General features: G+C 45.1%; 1 protein-coding gene across 1 annotated transcript; it reads left to right on the forward strand.

Moving 5' to 3' along the window:
- Nucleotides 1-4,297: 4,297 nt before the first annotated feature.
- Nucleotides 4,298-22,182, forward strand: TEX261 (testis expressed 261). The gene is made up of 6 exons (XM_073611037.1): nt 4,298-7,027; nt 9,542-9,621; nt 11,346-11,499; nt 14,866-14,933; nt 19,635-19,737; nt 21,480-22,182. The coding sequence occupies exons 1-6, from the start codon at nt 6,958-6,960 to the stop codon at nt 21,593-21,595; spliced, it is 591 nt and encodes a 196-aa protein (XP_073467138.1). The 5' UTR covers nt 4,298-6,957; the 3' UTR covers nt 21,596-22,182.
- Nucleotides 22,183-22,331: the final 149 nt, after the last annotated feature.

Below are 22,331 nucleotides of genomic sequence, written 5' to 3' on the forward strand. Positions count from 1 at the left end.
TCTCTGCCCCACTGACTCTCTGCCCCATTCCTGCCCGACTGGCTCTCTGCCCCAGTCCTCCCGACTGACTCTCTGCCCCAGTCCTGCCTGACTGACTCCCTGCCCCAGTGCTGCCTGACTTACTCTCTGCCCCAGTCCTGCCCGACTGACTCCCTGCCCCAGTGCTGCCCAACTGACTCTCTGCCCCACTGGCTCTCTGCCCCAGTCCTGCCCAACTGGCTCTCTGCCCCAGTCCTGCCCGACTGAATCTCTGCCCCAGTCCTGCCCGACTAACTCTCTGCCCCAGTCCTGCCCCACTGGCTCACACACATGGAGATTTCCAGGGTAAGTTTAGATGAAGACTTGAAGGCACACCGCGGTCTTCAAGAGAACACTGTTACAGCTGGCAGTCTCTCCCCTTGTCTTTGTCCCTGCACCATGCTGAGCTACTCACTTCTCTGCTTACTCCTTCCCGCTGCACCTCTGGCTTGAATCCCATTTACACGTAGCCCTAAATAAAATATAATTTCATATGTTTTATAGTAAACATTATTATTTTATTGTAATTATATTTTTAACCACTTGCCCACCACCCGCCACAGATGTACTGCGGCAAGGTGGCTCGGCTGCGCAAATCTTCATACCGGTACTGTGATTCGTGCAGTAGCTTTTGTGGATGTCTGTTAGGTGTCCAATCTTATGCCGCAATGTTGCAATCCCGCTAAAAATTGCTGATCGCTGCCATTACTAGCAAAAAAATAAATAATACTAATAAAAATGCTGTAAAACTATCCCCTATTTTGTAGACGTTATAACGTTATATGCGCAAACCAATCAATATACGCTTATTGGGATTTTTTTTAACCAAAAATATGTAGAAGAATACATAGTGGCCTAAACTGATGAATAAAGTTTATATATATATATATATATATATATATATATATATATATATATATATATATATATATATATATATATATATATTAGGGTTGTCCCGATACCGATACTAGTATCGGTATCGGCACCGATACCAAGCATTTGCCCAAGTACTTGTACTCGGGCAAATGCTCCCGATTCTTCCACCGATACCTTGATAGTCAGCAGTGATCGGCGCGTGGGGGAGTTACAAGCTTCTCCCCCCGCGGCTTTCAGCTGCTTTAGTGACATACAGCGATGATCGGTGCTTGTAACTCCCCCACACGCGATCACCGCTGACTGTCACCTCATCCCCCTTAGTCCCCCTCCGCTGTCCTGCTCCGTTGCTTTGTCCCCCTCCGTTCCTCTGACCCCCTCCGCTGTCCTCCTTCTTTGCTCTGTCCCCCTCCGTTCCTCTGTCCCCCTCCGCTGTCCTGCTCCATTCCTCTGTCCCCCTCCGCTGTCCTGCTCCGTTCCTCTGTCCCCCTCCGCTGTCCTGCTCCGTTCCTCTGACCCCCTCCGCTGTCCTCCTTCTTTGCTCTGTTCCCCTCCGTTCCTCTGTCCCCCTCCGCTGTCCTGCTCCGTTCCTCTGTCCCCCTCCGCTGTACTGCTCCGTTCCTCTGTCCCCCTCCGCTGTCCTGCTCCATTCCTCTGTCCCCCTCCGCTGTCCTGCTCCGTTCCTCTGTCCCCCTCCGCTGTCCTGCTCAGTTCCTCTGTCCCCCTCCACTGTCCTGCTCCGTTCCTCTGTCCCCCTTCGCTGTCCTGCTCCGTTTCTCTGTCCCCCTCCGCTGTCCTGCTCCGTTCCTCTGTCCCCCTCCGCTGTCCTGCTCCGTTCCTCTGACCCCCTCCGCTGTCCTCCTTCTTTGCTCTATCCCCCTCCGTTCCTCTGTCCCCCTCCGCTGTCCTGCTCCGTTCCTCTGTCCCCCTCCGCTGTCCTGCTCCGTTTCTCTGTCCCCCTCCGCTGTCCTGCTCCGTTCCTCTGTCCCCCTCCGCTGTCCTGCTCCGTTCCTCTGTCCCCCTCCGCTGTCCTGCTCCGTTCCTCTGTCCCCCTCCGCTGTCCTGCTCCGTTTCTCTGTCCCCCTCCGCTGTCCTGCTCCGTTCCTCTGTCCCCCTCCGCTGTCCTGCTCCGTTCCTCTGACCCCCTCCGCTGTCCTGCTCCGTTCCTCTGTCCCCCTCCGCTGTCCTGCTCCGTTCCTCTGTCCCCCTCCGCTGTCCTGCTCCGTTCCTCTGTCCCCCTCCGCTGTCCTGCTCCGTTTCTCTGTCCCCCTCCGCTGTCCTGCTCCGTTCCTCTGTCCCCCTCCGCTGTCCTGCTCCGTTCCTCTGACCCCCTCCGCTGTCCTCCTTTTTTGCTCTGTCCCCCTCCGTTCCTCTGTCCCCCTCCGCTGTCCTGCTCCATTGCTTTGTCCCCCTCCGTTCCTCTGACCCCCTCCGCTGTCCTCCTTCTTTGCTCTGTCCCCCTCCGCTGTCCCCATCCGTTCCGGCTTTCCGCTGTCCCCCTCTCTCTTCCACTGTCCCCTCCGTTCTGCTGTCTCTCCGCTGTGTGAATGGACAGAGTCAGCTGACTCTGTCTATTCACATAACTGAAACATTGTAATCACCTGTGATTACAATGTGTCAGTTTATGAATGGAGAGGAGCCGCTGTCTTCTCTCCATTCATTGTCAGTGCAGCTGAGGCTGCAGAGAAAGCGACTGGGGAATCTCTATCCTCTGTCTCTTTCTCTGTCTCAAGGGGGAGATATCAGAGGTCTGTTAAGACCCCTGATATCTCACCAAAGCCCCCCAACAGGGCTGATTAAAAAAAAAAAACACACACATAGTGCAATAAAGAATAAAAAAAAATTAAATTGTAAAAAATAATAAATGAAAAAAAAAAAACACACACACACCGTTCACTCCCCCCCCCCCCCTAAAAAAAAAAAAAAAAAAAAAAAAACACTGTCACGTGACATTAAAAAAAAGTATCGGTAATCGGTATCGGCGAGTACTTGAAAAAAAGTATCGGTACTTGTACTCGGTCCTAAAAAAGTGGTATCGGGACAACCCTAACATATATATATATATATATATTTTGATACGTTTTAGCAGAAAGTAAAAAATATTGGGTTTTTTTTCAAAATTGTCACTCTTTTTTTGTTTATAGCGCAAAAAAGAAAAACCGCAGAGGTGATCAAATACCACCAAAAGTAAGCTCTATTTGTGGGGAAAAAAAGGACGTCAATTTCGTTTGGGTACAGCGTTGCACGACCGCGCAATTGTCAGTTTAAATAACACAGCACCGTATCGCAAAAAATGGCCTGGTCATGAGGGGGAGTACAATCTTCCGGGGCTGAAGTGGTTAAAAAACATGTATTATTAATAATAGTTATGTATCAGTATTGTAAATAAATCTTTTTTTATTTTATTTTATGAATTACGATGTATGGATTAATTGTCCTTCATTGTGAAAATATATTTTATATCATATTATTATTAGTCATTTTTTTATGTATCAATGTGGTAAATAAATGATAATTTAATATGTTTTATAGTAAACACTATTATTTTATTGTAATTATATTTCTTTAAAAAAATATTTTGTATTATTAATAATAGTTATGTATTAGTATTGTAAATACATCTTTTTTTATTTTATGAATTATGAATAGTTATATTGATGTATGGATTAATTGTCCTTCATTGTGAAAATGTATTTTATATAATATTATTAGTCATTTTTTATGTATCAATGTGGTAAATAAATGATAGTTTAATATGTTTTATAGTAAACATTATTTTGTTGTAATTATATTTATTTTTAAAAAATTTAGTATTATCAATAATAGTTTTGTATCAGTATTGTATATAATTTTTTTTATGTTTTATTTGTATTACTATTGTATATTATTTATGTTGGTTGATTATCTTTCACAGTCTTTTATTGTACTGTAATTATCCTTATTATATATTATATTAATATATTATAATATATTTTATATTAATAGTAATGATTTTAATGTATCAGTACTATATATAATTATATTATTGTGTTGGTTATTTATTTTCCACAATAAAGTATATTTTCTCTAGTTGTATTAGTATTATTCTGTGATTATTCCTCCTCAGGCCTCCATAGCACTGATCCCAATCTACAATCTCTGAACTTCGGATTCCCTGTCAGTTTATTTGGCGGGATTTCCAGCACTGAGGAAAAGGCTGCCTCGCTGGCAAACAAACGCTGTTATGGCAACGGAGCCAGCCAATCGCCGCCAGCGGGACAGGCCCGCAAGCTAAGGGCACACTAGCCTGACTTTCCCTCATCAAAGATGGCGCCGCCCAACTCTCCCCGCGCCACGTCTCTATAGTACAGCGAACTCCTCTCTATGGTTGGGCGCCGGCCGGAAGTTCCGTTAGCCGCGCCTGTCTATGGTTCCTGGAGGAGTTTACTCTCTCTATGGTGGTGTGACTGGACGGGGGAGGCCGGGTGAAAGTGAAAGAGGGGGGGACCTGGGGGATGTAGGTGGGGGGTCCCCAGTACGTGACATAGAGGAGACAAGACGTTTGTATGGGCTGGAGGGTTCGCAGGTAGTAGTGTGGGAGGACTGGGCAAGCTGTATACTGCCTGCTGGGTTGGAGCAGTGTAGAGTCATTGGGGGGAAGTAGTGAGGGGGAGGGGGGCTTGTATTAGACATTAGAAGAGATTGCCTGACCTGCAGGGGCCCTGTGTGAGGATATTGGGGGCCCAGCAGTGAGGTGCACTTGTATTGGGGTGTCTGGACTGTGCAGGGGCCCATTGTGAGGACATTGGGGGTGCCCCAACAAGAAGTAGTGAGGAGGGGGGGGATTGCAGGAGGACTGTCTGACCTGCAGGGGCCACTTTTGAGAACATTAGGGGCCCATCAGTGAGGAGGGGTGCTTATATTCATTAATTGAGGGTGCTCTCTGACCGCCAGGTGACTTCTATTAGGATATCGGGGTGACTTCCATTAGTGGGGGACTTCCAGGAAACTTCCGGCTTGCTTTACATAGGCTTTGCAATAAACTAGCTGGAAGATTTGCTTGCATTCCTGCAGACCGGACCTGCAATAAGACAGTCTTTGCATTAGGACATCACTGGGAGCTTTGCTGCAAATATCCGGGCGACGTGCCGGAGGCTAGCTTTATATAAGACTTTTGCATTAAGCTAGCTGGAAGATCGGGGGTGACTCGCACTACTGGGAGCTCACTTCCAATATCTGGGGGGACTTCCAGGAAACTTCAGGCTTGCTTTGCAATAAACCAGCTGGAAGATTTGCTTGAAGTCTAGCAGACGGGATCTGCAATAAGACAGTCTTTGCATTAGGACATCACTGGGAGCTTTGCTGCAAATATCTGGTTGGCTTGTTGGAGGTCGAGCTTTTACATAAGACTTGCATTAAGCTAGCTGGAAGATCGGGGGTGACTCGCACTACTGGGAGCTCACTTCCAATATCTGGGGGGACTTCCAGGAAACTTCAGGCTTGCTAGGATTTTGCAATAAACTAGCTGCAAGATTTGCTTACAATAAAGCAGACGGGGATTTCTATTAAGATTGACCTGCATTAGGACATCACTGGGAGCTTTGCTGCAAATATCTGGTTGACTTGTTGGAGGTCGAGCTTTTACATAAGACTTGCATTAAGCTAGCTGGAAGATCAGGGGTGACTCGCATTACTGTGGGAGCTCACTTCAAATATCTGGGGGACTACCGGGAAACTCCAAGCTTGCTTTTGTATAGAACTTGCGTTAAACTAACAGGAAGGTTTGCTTACATCTTAGCAGGCAGGACCTGGGGGTGGGGGGATTTCCATTAAGACTGTCACGCTTTAAGCACTTTACTGGGAGCTTGCTGCAAATACCTAGGGGGACGTGCCTGGGGTGAGCTTTATGTAAGACTTGCCTTAAAATTTGACTGGAAGATTTGCCGACTTCAGTGAAGACTAAGTGTTCATTGAGACTTCCATTAAGATATCTTTGGGGTTCCCAGAAATAGTACGAGGACTTATGTGAGGATATCACTGGGAGATTGTATTTAGATCTGAGGGGGACTTGAAGGGACTGTCGTGGAAGCAAGCCAGCCATATATAAGACTTGCATTCCACTACCTGGAAGATTTTCTGACAGTAAAGGCTTATAACGGGCAGAGGACTTCCATTTAGATATCTGGGGGGGACTCGCATTAGGACGTTACTGGGAGTTTGCATCAAATATCCGGGGGGGGGACGTGCAGGAGGATTTCAGGCCAGCTTTATAAGTGATACTAGGTGGAAGAATTGTTGACGTTCGTGAAGATGTATAACAAGCAGAGGACTTCCATTTAGATATCTGGGGGACTCTTGTTTTGAACATTACAGGGAGCAATCATTTCAGAGACGGACGTGTAGGAGAATTTCAGGCCAGCTTTACATAAGGCTTCAATTGCATTAGCTGGAAGTTTTTTGGGTTTTTTTGACAGTAGTGAAGAATTCTAGCAAAGAGAGGACAAGGGGGTCTTCCAGTAGGATATCTAAACCTCCTGTGATACCTCCAGGGGGGGCTCACGTTCTGATATCGTAATGATTTGCAGGAACTGCTGTGGAAGAATTGGAAGTTTGCATTAAAGAAAGCTCCAGGGGAGGTTCACTGACCATTGAGGAGGAATTGGAGCAGACTTGCTGGAACCAGGAGAACTTTGTACTGGACTGCTGGTGACTTGCTAGGACCAGGAAGAACTTTGTACTGGACTGCTGGTGACTTGCTAGGACCAGGAAGAACTTTGTACTGGACTGCAACTTTTGTTGGAAGCAAATCTGCATCCGAAAGAAGGGAACTGAAGGTGGCCAGAGGGCTCGCTCGTGGTTGGGAAACTTCCATTAAAGTGTCTGAGACTTTGACTTTGATCAAAGTGAAGCTGCTCATATCGTGAGACTTGCAATAAAGATTGATCGGAAATAGAATCTGTCTTCCAGGAAAGGTTTTTAGAGAATTGAGAGGGCACGTGTAAAGGGGACCTCCAGAAAAAGAAGCGCACACGGTTGGTGTGGAGGACTGTCGAGGTTTATTTGGGGCGGCAGACATCCAGCAAGATGTGGTTTATCTATTTGCTCAGTTGGCTGTCCCTGTTCATTCAGGTGGCCTTTGTCACGCTGGCAATAGGTGAGTTTTGTGACGTCTCTGTCCAGCAGACTTCTCTCTGATAAGATTGCTTCCTTCTTTCTCCCAGCATAGCAGAAGTTCTGGCTGTACTTTTTTGTCTGGGTAAACTCCGGTCTGGGATGTTTCCAGAACTGATTACTCAGATAGTATTCTGTATAGAGAAGTGGCTGCATTTTGTTTCCGGCTCTGCTGTGTATGGCCAGACATTGTAATCTCTGTTTAAGCGGTATTAAACCCAAAAAGTAAAAAAAATATATTGCAGCTTACCAATGAGTAGATGGCTGCATTCGTTTTTTTTTTTTTTTTTTTTGTTTTTTGTTTTTTGCCCTTTTCTCCTATTTTCATCTGGTTACCCAGTCAGCAAGTCTGTTTTTTTTTTGTTTTTTTTTTGTTTTTTTAAACACAGACTTGCTGGCTGGGTCACCAGATGAAAATAGGAGAAAAAGGCAAAAAAAAAGCTCAAGCTCCCCAGCAAAATGCATCCCAAAAGGAAAAAAACTGTACGGTGGAGCTGGAGTTTGGCTTCAGTTTGTTAGTGTATCTAAATCTGCTAGTACATCTAACACTTCCCTCCCCCCCCCCCCCCCCCCCCCCAGACTGACAATGCTGCTGTCCCCTGTCCTCCTTCATCCAGAGTGGGGGTGCGCTCTAATACATAGAGCTTTTCTTTTGGTGCTATTTAAAGTGTTAGTTCACCTTTACAAAAAAATCTGTAAGGTGAACTTACACAGGTCTCCACTCCCAGTCCCACTGACCTGGAGCGCCGCAATCTCTGGGTCTAAGCCCCTGTATATCCGCGCCAGGAGTCCGGGGCTTAGAAATCCTCTCTGCAGCCACGCGTCTTCTCCATAGCTGACAGGACGGGCTATGCGGCTGCTGGTCGGCGCCACCCATGTGACGGCGCTGACCAATTAGAATGCTCCAAAACGTCCCTCCTGATGAGGGATGTTTTGGACATTCAGCTCAGGGGATTTCTATGCAAACCCCGGACACCTGACGCAGATATACCGGAGATTGCGGCGGTCCAGGTCAGTAGGACCGGAGGAGGGGGTCCTGTGTAAGTTCACCTTACAGAGTTTTCTGTAAAGGTGAACTCACCCTTTAATCACAGCTGGGTCTTTAATTTTTTGCTAGCAAAAATTTAAAGACCCAAAATTTTGAAGAGAAAAAAAAAGTTTTTCTTAGTTTCTGTCAGTAATATTTCTCCTTTACTGATGTATGCTGACGAGGCAGCACTGATTGGTGGCACTGATGGGCACTGATTGGTGTCACTGATGGGCACTGTTGGGGCTGCATTGATGACCAGTGCCCTGATTACCTGTACAGTCTCCCCTGTGAGAAGATGCCACTGATCAGCTCTCCTCTCCTCACACTTTGTTAGTGTGAGGCAAGGAGAGTTGATTAATGGCACTTCCTCATTTACATGTGATGGACTGTGATTGGACACAGCTGATCACATGGGTAAAGAGCCGTGTCATCTGCTCTTTACCCAGACTGGGGTTGCACTGAATCCTAGGAACACGGCACAACTGCGATCACCATGCCCTGGGCACGCGAGAGCGGTGACACTGGGGCAACGTCATATGATGAGGGGATCCCCCCCCACCCTCATTGTACTAGACGGCGGGAGGTAGCCAATAAAATTACCTCTGTTCAATATTATCCTTGGTCCAAATAGTTGACAGTTACTATAATTTTTTTTTTTTCATAGATGACCGGATGCCAGATCCTACAAGTCGCACTATATTTATGGCACTGCTGAAGTGAAGAGCCACAGCTATGACAGTGAAGCACCCATCAATCCCTCCTCCCCTCATCCATTCGAAAAAACATTGAGCGAGGAGAGGGTAAACAAATCTCCCCTTGTCCAATCATACAACGCCTTTTATTCTATGAAAATGGATGCGGGGAGAGGAAACAGAGATTGAGGGGGATGCTTTACTGTCACAGCCGCAGCTCTTTTTTTTTTTTTTTTTTTTTATTAATGTAATGCAGTACACCACAACGCATGGTAGTGCATTTGCGTGCATGTTGGAGTGCCGTTAATGTATGGCACTGCAGAGCAGCACACACTACAGTAACCCGCAGTGCATAAATAGTAATGGTGCCTCTACCAGGAATGCATGTCAAAGGGTGGGAACGCAGGAACACAATCTGGGGACAGTTGTTGCCTCATAAGTGTCTGAATAAAGACAAAGACTCACTCAAGCTTAAGCTTGGGTGAGTCTTTGTTTACATTACTAGGCTTGTCCTTTTCACACGCTCCTACCAGAGAAATACTTGGACACTTAAACACTGAGCTTGAATATAGCTTCACATGATACTATGCAAACATTGAGGCTGGTCGGCCAGAGACCATACACACAATTCTCACCATTCCATATCAGATCATCCGATATTATTGTAATGGAAACTGCAGATTTACAAAGATTAGGCATTTTTATGAAATTTTTAGTGATTGGATTAGGATCTGTTTTAGGACGCTGAGTAATGTGTCTGCTCTTGTCATTACAGCTGCCGGCCTGTACTATCTAGCGGAGCTAATAGAGGAGTATACTGTTGCCACCAGCAGGATTATAAAGTACATGATTTGGGTGAGTGCACAGCACTACATGTGAGTATTCTGCCTTATTATATGTGCATCATGCACATTCTATGCATAAAGGTAAAAAACCTTGTGCCCCCCCCCCCCCAATACTTACCTGAGCCCCCTCTTGATGCAGTAATGTCCACGTCAGGAACTCGCACTACTGATTGGCCATTGGCTCCCGCTGCTGTCAATCGCAGCCAGTGAGCCAATCGGGAGACGGAGGGGGAGGGCCAAGCCGCGGCTCTGTGTTTGAATGGACACACAGAGCTGTGTGCCTGCTTGAGTGCCTCCAGAGTAAGCTTTTTGCTGTCGGGGTGGGAAGGAGGAGCGCTGGAGTGGGACCCGAGAAGAGGAGAATCGGGGCTGCTCTGTGCAAAACCATTACATAGAGCAGGTAAGTATAACATGTGTTTGTGTGTTTTTTTTTTTTTTTTTTTTTATTATATAATCGCTTTAAAGTATATGTAAACTCTTATCTTGTACAACAACCCATTCAGCTTAAAATAGAAACGAAAGGCAAAAACATTGTATATACATATCAAAAACATTGTAAAAATCTACCACCCCCCCCCCCCCCTTTTTTTATTTTTTTATATAAGTGATTAAATATCCTCTGTTCTCTGCTGCATAGAGAGGTGAGAGAGAAGAAACAGCAGTATGCTGGTCTTCCCAGCGAATGGCTGTGCGCAGGGGGCGGGGCCTGTGGTGTGGGCAGAAGTCTGATCATTGGAGGAGAACAGGCTGCTTAACTTGGTCAGTTTTTAATAGGAATTCAGAGGAGAGGAACTGGCAGGAATACCAGGGATTTTATGCAATGAAAACAGGATACTTTCTCATACAAGTACGCGGTACAACACGTACATGTCAGGAATATGAAATGTCCTTAAAGCCCAATTGCAGCCAAAATAAGAAAACAGAAAAATCAGCACAAGGGGCATAGCTTAGAGTCAGTCGGATGTGTCTAGATTGTAAGCTCTAATGAGCAGGGCTCTCTGATCCCTCCTGTATTGATTTGTATTGTAAGTGTACTGTCTGCCCTCGTGTTGTAAAGCGATGCGCAAACTGTTGGCGCTATATAAATCCTGAATAATAATAATGTGTCCCTTGTGCTGTTGCCTCTTCTGTTAGTTGAAATCCTCCACCTTCCATCCCCCCCCATCTCTTCTGTGCAAGGTTTAAAAGAACTAAGGGGCTGTTGCAGGTCCTCATCAAGAGTGTCCGTCCCTCTCCTCCGCCCCCCTCCTCCATTCATTGAAATCATACTACAGCTTTTATGCATGAAACGGAATCTATGAATGTAGGGCAGGTGGATGATTGAAAGGTTTGCCCCCTCTATTCATAGATCTCTTTTCATTCATAGAAGCTCTAGTATGATTTCTATTAATGGAGCAAGTGAATGGAAGGGAGGGTGAGCATTGTCGGGTACTCTTGATGAGGACCTGTGACAGCCCCTTAGCTCTATTCACTTCAGAGAAGAAAGAGGTAGGAATCTGCAACCTCCTTCTTATTCCTTCTTCTTCCTTCCTTTTTTTTTTTTTTTTTTTATGTATACAGATCACGTAGAGGGGATTGTTTTTTTACTCAACAAAGGTGGAGTTACTCTTTAGGGTTATTACATTCAATAAGGAACAGAACTCTAGTTGCCGTGGATGTGTGCTGTGGGATTTCTTCTTGTTTTGGTTAGTAAATGATGTGAGGTCAGCACTGACCATGTCGGGTTTCTGTCAGTTCTCTACAGGTGCGTTGATCGGTCTGTATTTCTTTGAGAAGTTCCCTGGGATAATGATCGGTGTGGGGCTGTTCACCAATGTGGTGTATTTCGGGTTATTGCAGACGTTCCCTTTTATCATGCTGACGTCTCCCAACTTCATACTCTCATGCGGTAAGTGTCTTTTCAGAAAGCTTAGATTTCATTGGAACCGGATGGTTTTGTTTTCTTATGACTTCATGTATTTTGGTCATCCCAGCTTAAAGTTGTTCTAGATCAGGGGTAGGCAACTTCCGCACTCCAGCTGTGCTGAAACTACAAATCCCATCATGCCTCTGCCTCTAGGAGTCATGCCTGTGACTTGTAGTTTCAAAACAGCTGGAGGGCCGAGGTTGCCTACCCCTGGTCTAAAGGCTCAAGACTTTTATATTTCCGTGATTTTTATTGAAAATTGCAAGGCATTTCTGACATTTTGGTGTAAACTGTTTGCCATACCTTAATATAATTATACAATGTGGCTCAAGACTTTTTACCTTCTACCTTGTTTCCCTGAAAATAAGACTGAGCGTGATTGTCGGTGATGGCTGCAATATAAGCCCTAGTTAAAGTCCTTGTAGGTCTTATTTTCAGGGTAGGGCTTATTTTCGGGGAAACAGGGTATGCATGAAGTTTAAAAAAAAACCTCTGTGCAGCAGCCTCCCCCCAGCTCCATCTAATATTTACCTTAGTCCCATTGCAATCCAGCGATATGCACAAGATCCTTGGCTCTCCCTCTTCATTGGCTTAGACAGCAGTGGTGGCCATGTCAATCACAGCCAGTGAGACAATGAGAAGAGAGAGGGGGCGGGGATGAGCCGCGGCTCTGTGTGTAAATGGACATGCAGAGCAGCAGCTTGGGAGCATGCCTGTTTGGGTGCCCCCATAGCTTGCATAGCTGCTAGCTCTCTGAAGGGCACTCAATAGGAGGGAGGAGCCAGGAGCGCCAGTGGTGGACCCGAGAAGAGGAGGTAAGTATGACATGTTTCTTTAATAAAAAAAAATATATATACACTACCGTTCAAAAGTTTGGGGTCACCCAAACAATTTTGTGTTTTCCATGAAAAGTCACACTTATTCACCACCATACGTTGTGAAATGAATAGAAAATAGAGTCAAGACATTGACAAGGTTAGAAATAATGATTTGTTTTTGAAATAACATTGTTTTTACATCAAACTTTGCTTTCATCAAAGAATCCTCCTTTTGCAGCAATTACAGCATTGCACACCTTTGGCATTCTAGCTGTTAATTTATTGAGGTAAGCTGGAGAAATTGCACCCCACGCTTCTAGAAGCAGCTCCCACAAGTTGGATTGGTTGGATGGGCACTTCTGGCGTACCATACGGTCAAGCTGCTCCCACAACAGCTCAATGGGGTTCAGATCTGGTGACTGTGCTGGCCACTCCATTACCGATAGAATACCAGCTGCCTGCTTCTGCTGTAAATAGTTCTTGCACAATTTGGAGGTGTGTTTAGGGTCATTGTCCTGTTGTAGGATGAAATTGGCTCCAATCAAGCGCTGTCCACTGGGTATGGCATGGCGTTGCAAAATGGAGTGATAGCCTTCCTTATTCAGAATCCCTTTTACCCTGTACAAAGCTCCCACCTTACCAGCACCAAAGCAACCCCAGACCATCACATTACCTCCACCATGCTTAACAGATGGCGTCAGGCATTCTTCCAGCATCTTTTCATTTGTTCTGCGTCTCACAAACGTTCTTCTTTGTGATCCAAACACCTCAAACTTGGATTCATCCGTCCACAACACTTTTTTCCAGTCTTCCTCTGTCCAATGTCTGTGTTCTTTTGCCCATCTTAAACTTTTTCTTTTATTGGCCAGTCTCAGATATGGCTTTTTCTTTGCCACTCTGCCCTGAAGCCCAAAATCCCGCAGCCGCCTCTTCACTGTAGATGTTGACACTGGTGTTTTGCGGGTACTATTTAATGAAGATGCCAGTTGGGCACCTGTGAGGCGTCTGTTTCTCAAACTAGAGACTCTAATGTGCTTATCTTCTTGCTTAGTTGTGCAACGCGGCCTCCCACTTCTTTTTCTACTCTGGTTAGAGCCTGTTTGTGCTGTCCTCTGAAGGGAGTAGTACACACCGTTGTAGGAAATCTTCAATTTCTTTGCAATTTCTCGCATGGAATAGCCTTCATTTCTAAGAACAAGAATAGACTTGTCGAGTTTCAGATGAAAGTTCTCTTTTTCTGGCCATTTTGAGCGTTTAATTGACCCCACAAATGTGATGCTCCAGAAACTCAATCTGCTCACAGGAAGGTCAGTTTTGTAGCTTCTGGAAGGAGCTAGACTGTTTTTAGATGTGTGAACATGATTGCACAAGGGTTTGCTAATCGTCAATTAGCCTTCTGAGCCAATGAGCAAACACATTGTACCATTAGAACACTGGAGTGATAGTTGCTGGAAATGGGCCTCTATACACCTATGTAGATATTGCACCAAAAACTAGACATTTGCAGTTAGAATAGTCATTTACCACATTATGTATAGAGTATATTTGTTTAAAGTTAGGACTAGTTTAAAGTTAGCTTCATTTAAAAGTACAGTGCTTTTCCTTCAAAAATAAGGACATTTCAATGTGACCCCAAACTTTTGAACGGTAGTGTATATTTTATAATAAATGCCTTGCCCTTTGGAAGTGATCACAGCAAAAGCGAGCAGCACTAGATAGAGAGAGATATATATATATATATATATATTGTAATCCGGTGCACAGGTGCTGCCCTGTAGCAGTAAAACTGCTATGGGGCGGACCTGAAGTGATTAATCACTTTAAGACATGGGAGTCTTTGAAGTGTGTGTATACCCAAAACTTAGTTTTTAGTATTTGGATAGTATGAGGAAAGGTTAGGACCCCTGTCAGGTTTTACTGGTATCTGAATCTCCATTAGCAAGATTTTCCCTCACTTTCTGTTTTAGGGACAACGTTTTACCATATAGGAAGTGAAGGGAAAATCTGCAACAGGAAAACGGGCACAACAGTAAGAAAGTCGCCATGTGTTCTAGCATTACGTCCCGTAACCCATTCCAGATGGAGGTGTCACATGGGCTTCCTGGTCATGTGATCATCATGATTACCTATCACAGTGACTGGGATCTGTCAGTGAGCACAATATTCTTTATCTACACTGGCTTTGGTTTTCTGTAGCCTATCCTTCTACCCACAGCCGTTGTGGTGTTACACCATATCATTGCCATTAGAAAAACTAACTGGAAATAAGGCCACTGATTGACAGGTATGGCGAGCTAGTAAGTAATACGTATAGTAATAGCTCCAGTCACTGTATCACCTTTTATCAGTCTTCTCTCTGTTTTATCTTTTTATTTAGTGATAAGTTTGAGTGATATACATGATGTTTGAATGGTGTCTTTTGTACATCCAGCAGACACAAACCTCGGTCTTATTGTGACCTCCTCAGGTACCAGATAGAATGTTATATTAGATCTGTCCTACAACTAAACCTTTCCATGTCTTTTTACAGTGCTGGTGGTGCTGAATCATTACTTGGCTTTCCAGTATTTTGCTGAAGAGTACTACCCTTTCTCAGAGGTATGTTGTTGTAGCCGATCTACTCAAACTGGCTGGTAATTGGTTCATTGAATGTGTTTTATTTTATTTTTACATTTTTTTTTTTTTAAGGTTGCTTTTGCAAAATTTTGCACTTTCCTGGCACATACAGAAATGCACTACCCTTTAGCAGATACGCAGTGGTGCCATTATGCCTCGCGGTTCGGTGCTGCGTGATTTTGCAAAAGGGTCAGACTTCCTTTGCGTTTTTCCCACATTGAAATGAATGGCCTCCCCTATGCACAACATGTGGAAACGTGCACACTCCACCCCTTATACTAAAATCAGGATTACAAAAGTTCAAGAATACGTTTCACATACTGTCATTACTGTATAAAATGCTACATAAATTGTGAACAAGGCAAGAGTTGTGGTGTAACAAAGGAGTATGTAGTAATACAGCAAATATAGAACATATGTTATCATTAGAAGCGGTGTAAGAACAGTGTAATACTGAAGGTTTAGAGTGGGGGGTATTGAATTAAAATTCACGGAGGTTCTATCAGTAAAATGTATATGAGCGAAGGTCCGAAACACATGTTTGTTTGAGTGAGTTCCTTTACATCACAGACCCCTCTCTTATATCACAAAGGAGATCTTACAACAGTGTCCTCAGCCCCCCTCTGCATATCACAATTCCCCACCTTTACATCATAGTCCCTCATTTCACATCAGTTTCCCCTTCATCGTAGTGTTCTCAGCCCCCCTTCACATCAACTCCCCCCCTTTTCACAGTAGTGTGTTCTCAGCCCCCCCTTCACAGTAGTGTGTTCTCAGCCCCCCCCTTCACAGTAGTGTGTTCTCAGCCCCCCCTTCACAGTAGTGTGTTCTCAGCCCCCCCCTTCACAGTAGTGTGTTCTCAGCCCCCCCTTCACAGTAGTGTGTTCTCAGCCCCCCCTTCACGGTAGTGTGTTCTCAGCCCCCCCTTCACGGTAGTGTGTTCTCAGCCCCCCCTTCACGGTAGTGTGTTCTCAGCCCCCCCTTCACGGTAGTGTGTTCTCAGCCCCCCCTTCACGGTAGTGTGTTCTCAGCCCCCCCTTCACGGCAGTGTGTTCTCAGCCCCCCCTTCACGGCAGTGTGTTCTCAGCCCCCCCTTCACGGTAGTGTGTTCTCAGCCCCCCCTTCACGGTAGTGTGTTCTCAGCCCCCCCTTCACGGTAGTGTGTTCTCAGCCCCCCCTTCACGGTAGTGTGTTCTCAGCCCCCCCTTCACGGCAGTGTGTTCTCAGCCCCCCCTTCACATCACCCCCCCCCCCACTTCACAGTAGTGTTCTCAGCCCCTCTTCACATCACCCGCGCCCCCTTAACAGTAGTGTTCTTAACTCCACCCCCTTCACATGAACCCCACCCCCTTCACAGTAGTGTTCTGAACTTCACTTTACATCACATACACTTCATTCTTCTACCTTACGTGGTTATGAAGGACGGTAGATGGAAGGCACAGCAACACTGGATAGAGGGCCGGAGCGATTGCTGTCAAAATTAACCAGCAGGTGATTGGTTTCGTAGGAAGCAGGGTGGTTCTAGCAACCAATCACCAGCTTGTTCATGGGAAGTTAACTTTTTCGGAGACTGTCCTAAGAATATGCAGATACTGCAGCCGGGTACAGACGATAGAGACCAAGATGTTGCAAACATTGGGAGAGATTTACTAAAACTGGTGCAGCTGTGCATGGTAACCAATCAGCTTCTATGTTTTGGCCCTCATTCACATCGAACGCGGCTTTGAAATCGTGCGACTTCATCTGAAATTGCACGATTTCAAAGCCGCATTTAGGTCCAACTTCGGGGGCGTCTTGAAAGACATCTGTGTGGGTTCATGCACAGATGTCTGTTGAAATTCACCTCGATGTTGCCAAAAGTAGTGCAGGGAGGGGCTACTTTTGGAAATCGGTGCGGCGTTGCACCGATTGGGACGGTGCCATTTCTGGCAATAGGCTGCGATTTGACCATGATGTGAATGGGGACTTACTGTCAAAGCTTAATTGAACACGTTTCTATGCACAGCTGCACCAGATTCTGTGTGCACCAGGTTTAGTAAATCTCTCCGAAGACATACCCCCCACCCCACAGTGCAAGCAGGTTGTGCTCTCATGTTTACTTGAGTGGCATCTTTGGAGTGTGCCTTTAAATCCAACACAGCAGTATGGCCACCACATCATACAAGGCAGCTGGTTGGAGTGTAAAGAAGAGCTTTCTACAGAAGGATGAGCTGCCACAATCCTCGCTCAGCAGACACACACAAGGTTTAGTCAGAGATTTACTCGTAATCTGTCAAGGACACTGATTGCACGGGCTGATCTGACGCGGGTTCTGTACCCGGGACTGAACGTCAGATAGATCCCCCCCCCTCCCCCCCCCAACAACAGTTGTGTGAACTATGAATGGAAATTGCTTCATTGGTTAAAACAGTGGTCATCAACCCTGTCCTCAGGGCCCACTAACAGGCCAGGTTTGCAAGATAACTGAAATACATCAAAGGTGATATCATTTGCTGCTCAGTGATTGCAGTATTCTAGTCTGCATCTCCCCCAAGGTAATGTATAAAACCTGGCCTGTTAGTGGGACCTGAGGACAGGGTTGATGACCACTGGGTTAAAGAACACAGAAAAAAAAAATACCCAAGCACTCCATTTAATCTTGTTTATTGGAAATGTACCTAATGGGTGCAAAACCTGTTGCGTGCGGTGAACCTGTCATTGAAGCTCGATTAAACTTTATTCACGTATTACTATAATGCGGTTCGGTTGCATGTACAATATGCTTGTCTTGTGTGCTGCAGAAAGGGTTAAAGCAGTGTTTCTCAACCCTGTCCTCAAATACCCCCAACAGGCCATGTTTGCAGGTTTTCCTTTATCTTGCACAGGTGCTTTAAATCAGTCAATTGTTTGGTATTTTGGACAGCTATTTTATCTAAGAGAAATTGCCAAAACATGGCCTGTTGGGGGTACTTGAGGACAAGGTTGAGAACCACTGAATTAAAGCCTTCCCTTTAGGCTTGTACAGTAAAGCTGGCCATAGATGGTTAGAATCTTGGCCGGTTCAGCAGGAACCGGTCGAGATCCCATCCATGCATGGCCAGGCTGATTGTACCCAAGTCGACCCATCGATCGATTTTGGTACAACCACCATTTTGGATTTCTAGCATGCGATTACTGCCAGTGGCTAAAGCTGTTGGCAATAATCTCTCTGTTTTCCTGGCAGGGACGGCTCATGTGCCCAATCCCTCCCCGCTGGGAGAACACATTAGCTCCACTGGAGGTATTCCCCCATCAACACTGACTGTTGATGGGGGAATCGAGTAATCACCTATGGGCCTGCCTTACTCAGGGTGGTCTGCATGCTCACTCCTCCAGACTGACATCCACCCATCATGGCATTTTGTTTCCATCAGGGCTGAGGGGCTTTGAGAGATGTAATAGGTCAGGGTGCTGTGATGATTTCTGAAAGCTCCTGCAGGCCCCTCCCACCTGGCATGATCTGCCTACATTGTAGAAAGGAGCACAGAGACTCAATGATTACATCACTGGGTCTAAAAGTATTTAATGAAAACCGGTTTGTATTTCAAAATTTAATAAGCTTGTTATGGGGTGGGGGGTGACGACCAAGGAATGCATGTGCACTGGCAAGCATGCTTGAGAGCCAGACCGCTGCTTTCACACACAGTGCACACCTGTGACACACCTCCTGGACAGTGCTCCAATGAACAGTGCTGCTTGGGAAGTGTGAGCACTGTGCAGGGATGCTGTGTTGTGTGTGAGAAAATCTGTCCGACTCGCCAGCATGTTGCTAGCACATAATATTTTAACCCTTGCTATTGCAAAACAAACCCTAAGGCCGGGTTCACACCTATGCAAATTGGATGCAGGTTTCCCCGCATCCAATTCGCTTAGCAGGAGAATATGACTGTCTCTCTATGGAGCCGGTTCACATATCTCCGGGGCGGCTGCGGAGCGCACTTTTGGTTCAGTTTCAGGGCCGAATTCAGACAATAGATTCGTCCCTGAAACGGAGAACAGGGACACACAGCGTTGCTGTGCAATCCGTGGCTGGTTTAGGTGTGAACCGAGCCTAAAAGAAAAGCCTATACCTGTGTATACATCCTGACTGTATAACAGTAATACATGCAGAAGGTTCAGCTAGTTTAAAAAAAAAAATAGTAAAAAAAAAAATCATGCCAGAAAATCAGTAGTCATTTATTATTTTCATTAAAAAAAAAAATACCAGTTTCTCTCAATTAATATAAAAACAAACTACTGTTTTTTATTAGCTCTTGCATGTTGTGAATCCTAGGCAGAGATTATGGCTCACCTGGCTACCATTTGAGACTGCAGAAAGTCTATGGCTTCACTCATTGCTAAACATGCATTGAAGTGAGGTCAGCCAGGCCAAAGAGAAGCAGAGGCTGCCTATGTAATGGGCATATATGGCCACCCTTCTCTGCAAAGAAGAGTACAAGCTGTACAACCATGTTTCTACACTTTGACATTCTGTTTTTCGTTGGGGCGCATGTATGCCAAAAAAGAAAAATGATAAAGGAACCAGACAGGAAGAATGGGGAAGGGTTAGACTTTGTCCCATGTGGGCCGACTTCCATTCCTGTCTTGTGCTGCACTATGAGGGCGGCCATTTTGTACTGTAACACAATGAACGGGGATGACCTATTTCCTGTTTTCTTTTTCTAGGTTCTGGCTTACTTCACCTTCTGCTTATGGCTCGTCCCGTTTTCCTTCTTTGTGTCACTATCTGCAGGGGAAAATGTACTTCCATCTACAGTCCAGCATGGAGGTGAGTCGGTGTCAGTAGAGACAACACTTGGTGTGCAGAGTTCCTATTTTCCTAAAAGTTATATGTGGAAAAGTTGAGAAAATTCAGTCAATATGTGGTCATTCCTCCTTAGCAGTCATAGCGGAAACGAGTCTGAATACCGAGGCAACATAAAAAAGCTCTGCGCCATCCTGGGTGCGTTGCGGGGGCTGGGTGGGCATGCATCCACATAGATGTCCTATTGGGAGCAGCAGCTTTTGTCTGTGCAGCTGCTGTGCCCCAATAGACAGCTTTGAGACTTTCAGCACATGGATGCACGCAGCATCTGTGTATCACTGTGCTGGTAAACATGTCCTAACACAGGGCACGGATGAAATCATCCCATGTGCCCCGGCACAATATGTCACCCGCTGTGTCCACCGGATACAGTGGATGATTGATCATGGTACTGGCCAGCTGTCAGTACTATGTAATTGCTGTCACCTATCACAGCTAGCAACACAATTGTACACAATGAATGGCATGAAAGGAAGCCATTCGTTGTTTAAGATTATGTGATTTGCTGTGATTGGCCACAGCAAATCACATGGTACAGATGAACTGTGATTGGCCCTGTCTGTACTATGTGTTCACAATCGCAGCAGATCACATGACCATAGTAAACCATGAATGGCTTCCTTTCATGCCATTCATTGTGTACAATTGTGTTGCTAGCTGTGATTGGTCACAGTGAACACATAGTACTGACAGGCCAATCACAGCCCATCTGTACCATGTGATTAGCTGTGGCTGATCACAACAAATACACACTTTTATTCAGTAAAAATCTTTGCTTTTATAGCAGTGAAATTCACTGCTGTAAGCAATCATAGTGTGTAGTTAAAAAAAAAAAAAATCCTGATCACTTCATCAGAGTAGTACAGTGTTACTTCTTTTTTATTTAAACATACTGTCACCAGTCAGTGTCCCTGGTCCCCGCCACACCATTTATATGATGACACTGTACTACACTGGTGACTATGTAAAAAAAAAAAAAAAAAATCAAAAAAATTGCAACATCAAAAAAACTCGCCATGCCTCCTGTCTACTTTCCAAAAAGCTAATTTGGGGGGGGGGGGTTATTTGTACTGTTTTCTGGCCTCAAGAAATGAGATCCATTTTCAGATGTATATATCATAGTTTGTGGACTCTATAACTTTCCAACAGAATAACTATACACTGATTTGGGTTATTTTCATCAAAGAAATGTAGCAGAATACAGTTTGGCCTAAATTTATGAAGAAAGATTATTTATTTGCAAAATTTTATAACAAACACTTTTTTTTTTTTTTTTTTTCCCTTCTCAGATTTTTCGGCCTTTATAAAAAAAAATAAACCCCAGTAGTGATTAAATACCACCAAAAGAAAGCTATATCTGTATGAAAAAAATGCAAAAAATTTCATTTGGGTACAGTGGTACATGACTGTGCAATTTGTCATTCAAAGTGTAACAGTGCTGAAAATTTGTCCTGGGCAGGAAGGGGGCGAAAGTGCCCGGTATGGAAGTGGTTAAGGATGATTAATAAAAGTGTATGATTTTATAACTTTTTTTGCCCAATGATGTGCCTGTAAAGTCGTTCCCCCCCCCCCCCCCGGGCAATAATTCCTATTGGTGGCCTCCACTGGTTTTTGTTGTCAGTCAGTTTTAGGATGTGGTATGGTGGTAGTGGGCAAAAAAACCTATTTCTAACACTGATTGCGATTGTTGTAATTTGTGTTGACAGATGATGTCGTGTCAAACTATTTCACGAAGGGTAAAAGAGGAAAGCGCTCGGGAATACTGGTCATCTTCTCTTTCATCAAGGAAGCCATCCTCCCCAGCAGGCAGAAAATATACTAAGGCTCATTGGTTGTCGGGACAATGTGGAGAAAACCTGTGTAAGGCAGCCATGCTGAATCACATGACAGAGCGAGCGGACAAGAGCGAGCGGGAATATACGGAAAGTGGCCTCTACTGGACGCCTGGCCTGGGCCTTCTAGACATCTGAAAGCTTTCTAATTTGTTAGAGAGGAGAAGCTGCAGCAATACAAAATCCTTTAATATCCTTGGACAGAAGAAAAGATCGGCATCACTAAACTGGGACTGGGGTGCAGCTGAGGGGTCTCCTCATTAGATGCATATCGGCCATCGCCCCGGACGCAAGTGACACTTCATAGAACTTGTGAACTTATCGGAGGTTCTAATAGAAATAATATAAGGAAATCTGTGGTACCGAGGGTAGATTCTATGCGCCAGATATTTTTAACAGTTTAGTGCCAATAGGTTTTTGGGGTTTTTTTTCCTCTTTTTGGTTTCTTACTGAGCTCTGCAGAAACTAGGAACATGTAAATTGTGTTTTCAGCATGGTAGATACTGGACCCTGCCAGTCTTTGTGAATTCACTGCACTAGTTTAGTGCGCCTGTGAAATAAACTCATTATTTCTTAATGTTGTGTTTTTTCCATATGTCTTTATGGTGCTGAGCCTTGTATCAAGATTAGACAACTCCCCCAGAGCCCCCCCCCCCCTCCTCCCGGCAGACGCTGAGGTCACTGCTGCAGACTTCTTTTCCCCAGTCATCTTCCAGGACAGCCCTT

This window comes from Aquarana catesbeiana, linkage group LG01 (genome assembly GCF_042186555.1).
Source record: "Aquarana catesbeiana isolate 2022-GZ linkage group LG01, ASM4218655v1, whole genome shotgun sequence".
NCBI lineage: Eukaryota > Metazoa > Chordata > Amphibia > Anura > Ranidae > Aquarana > Aquarana catesbeiana.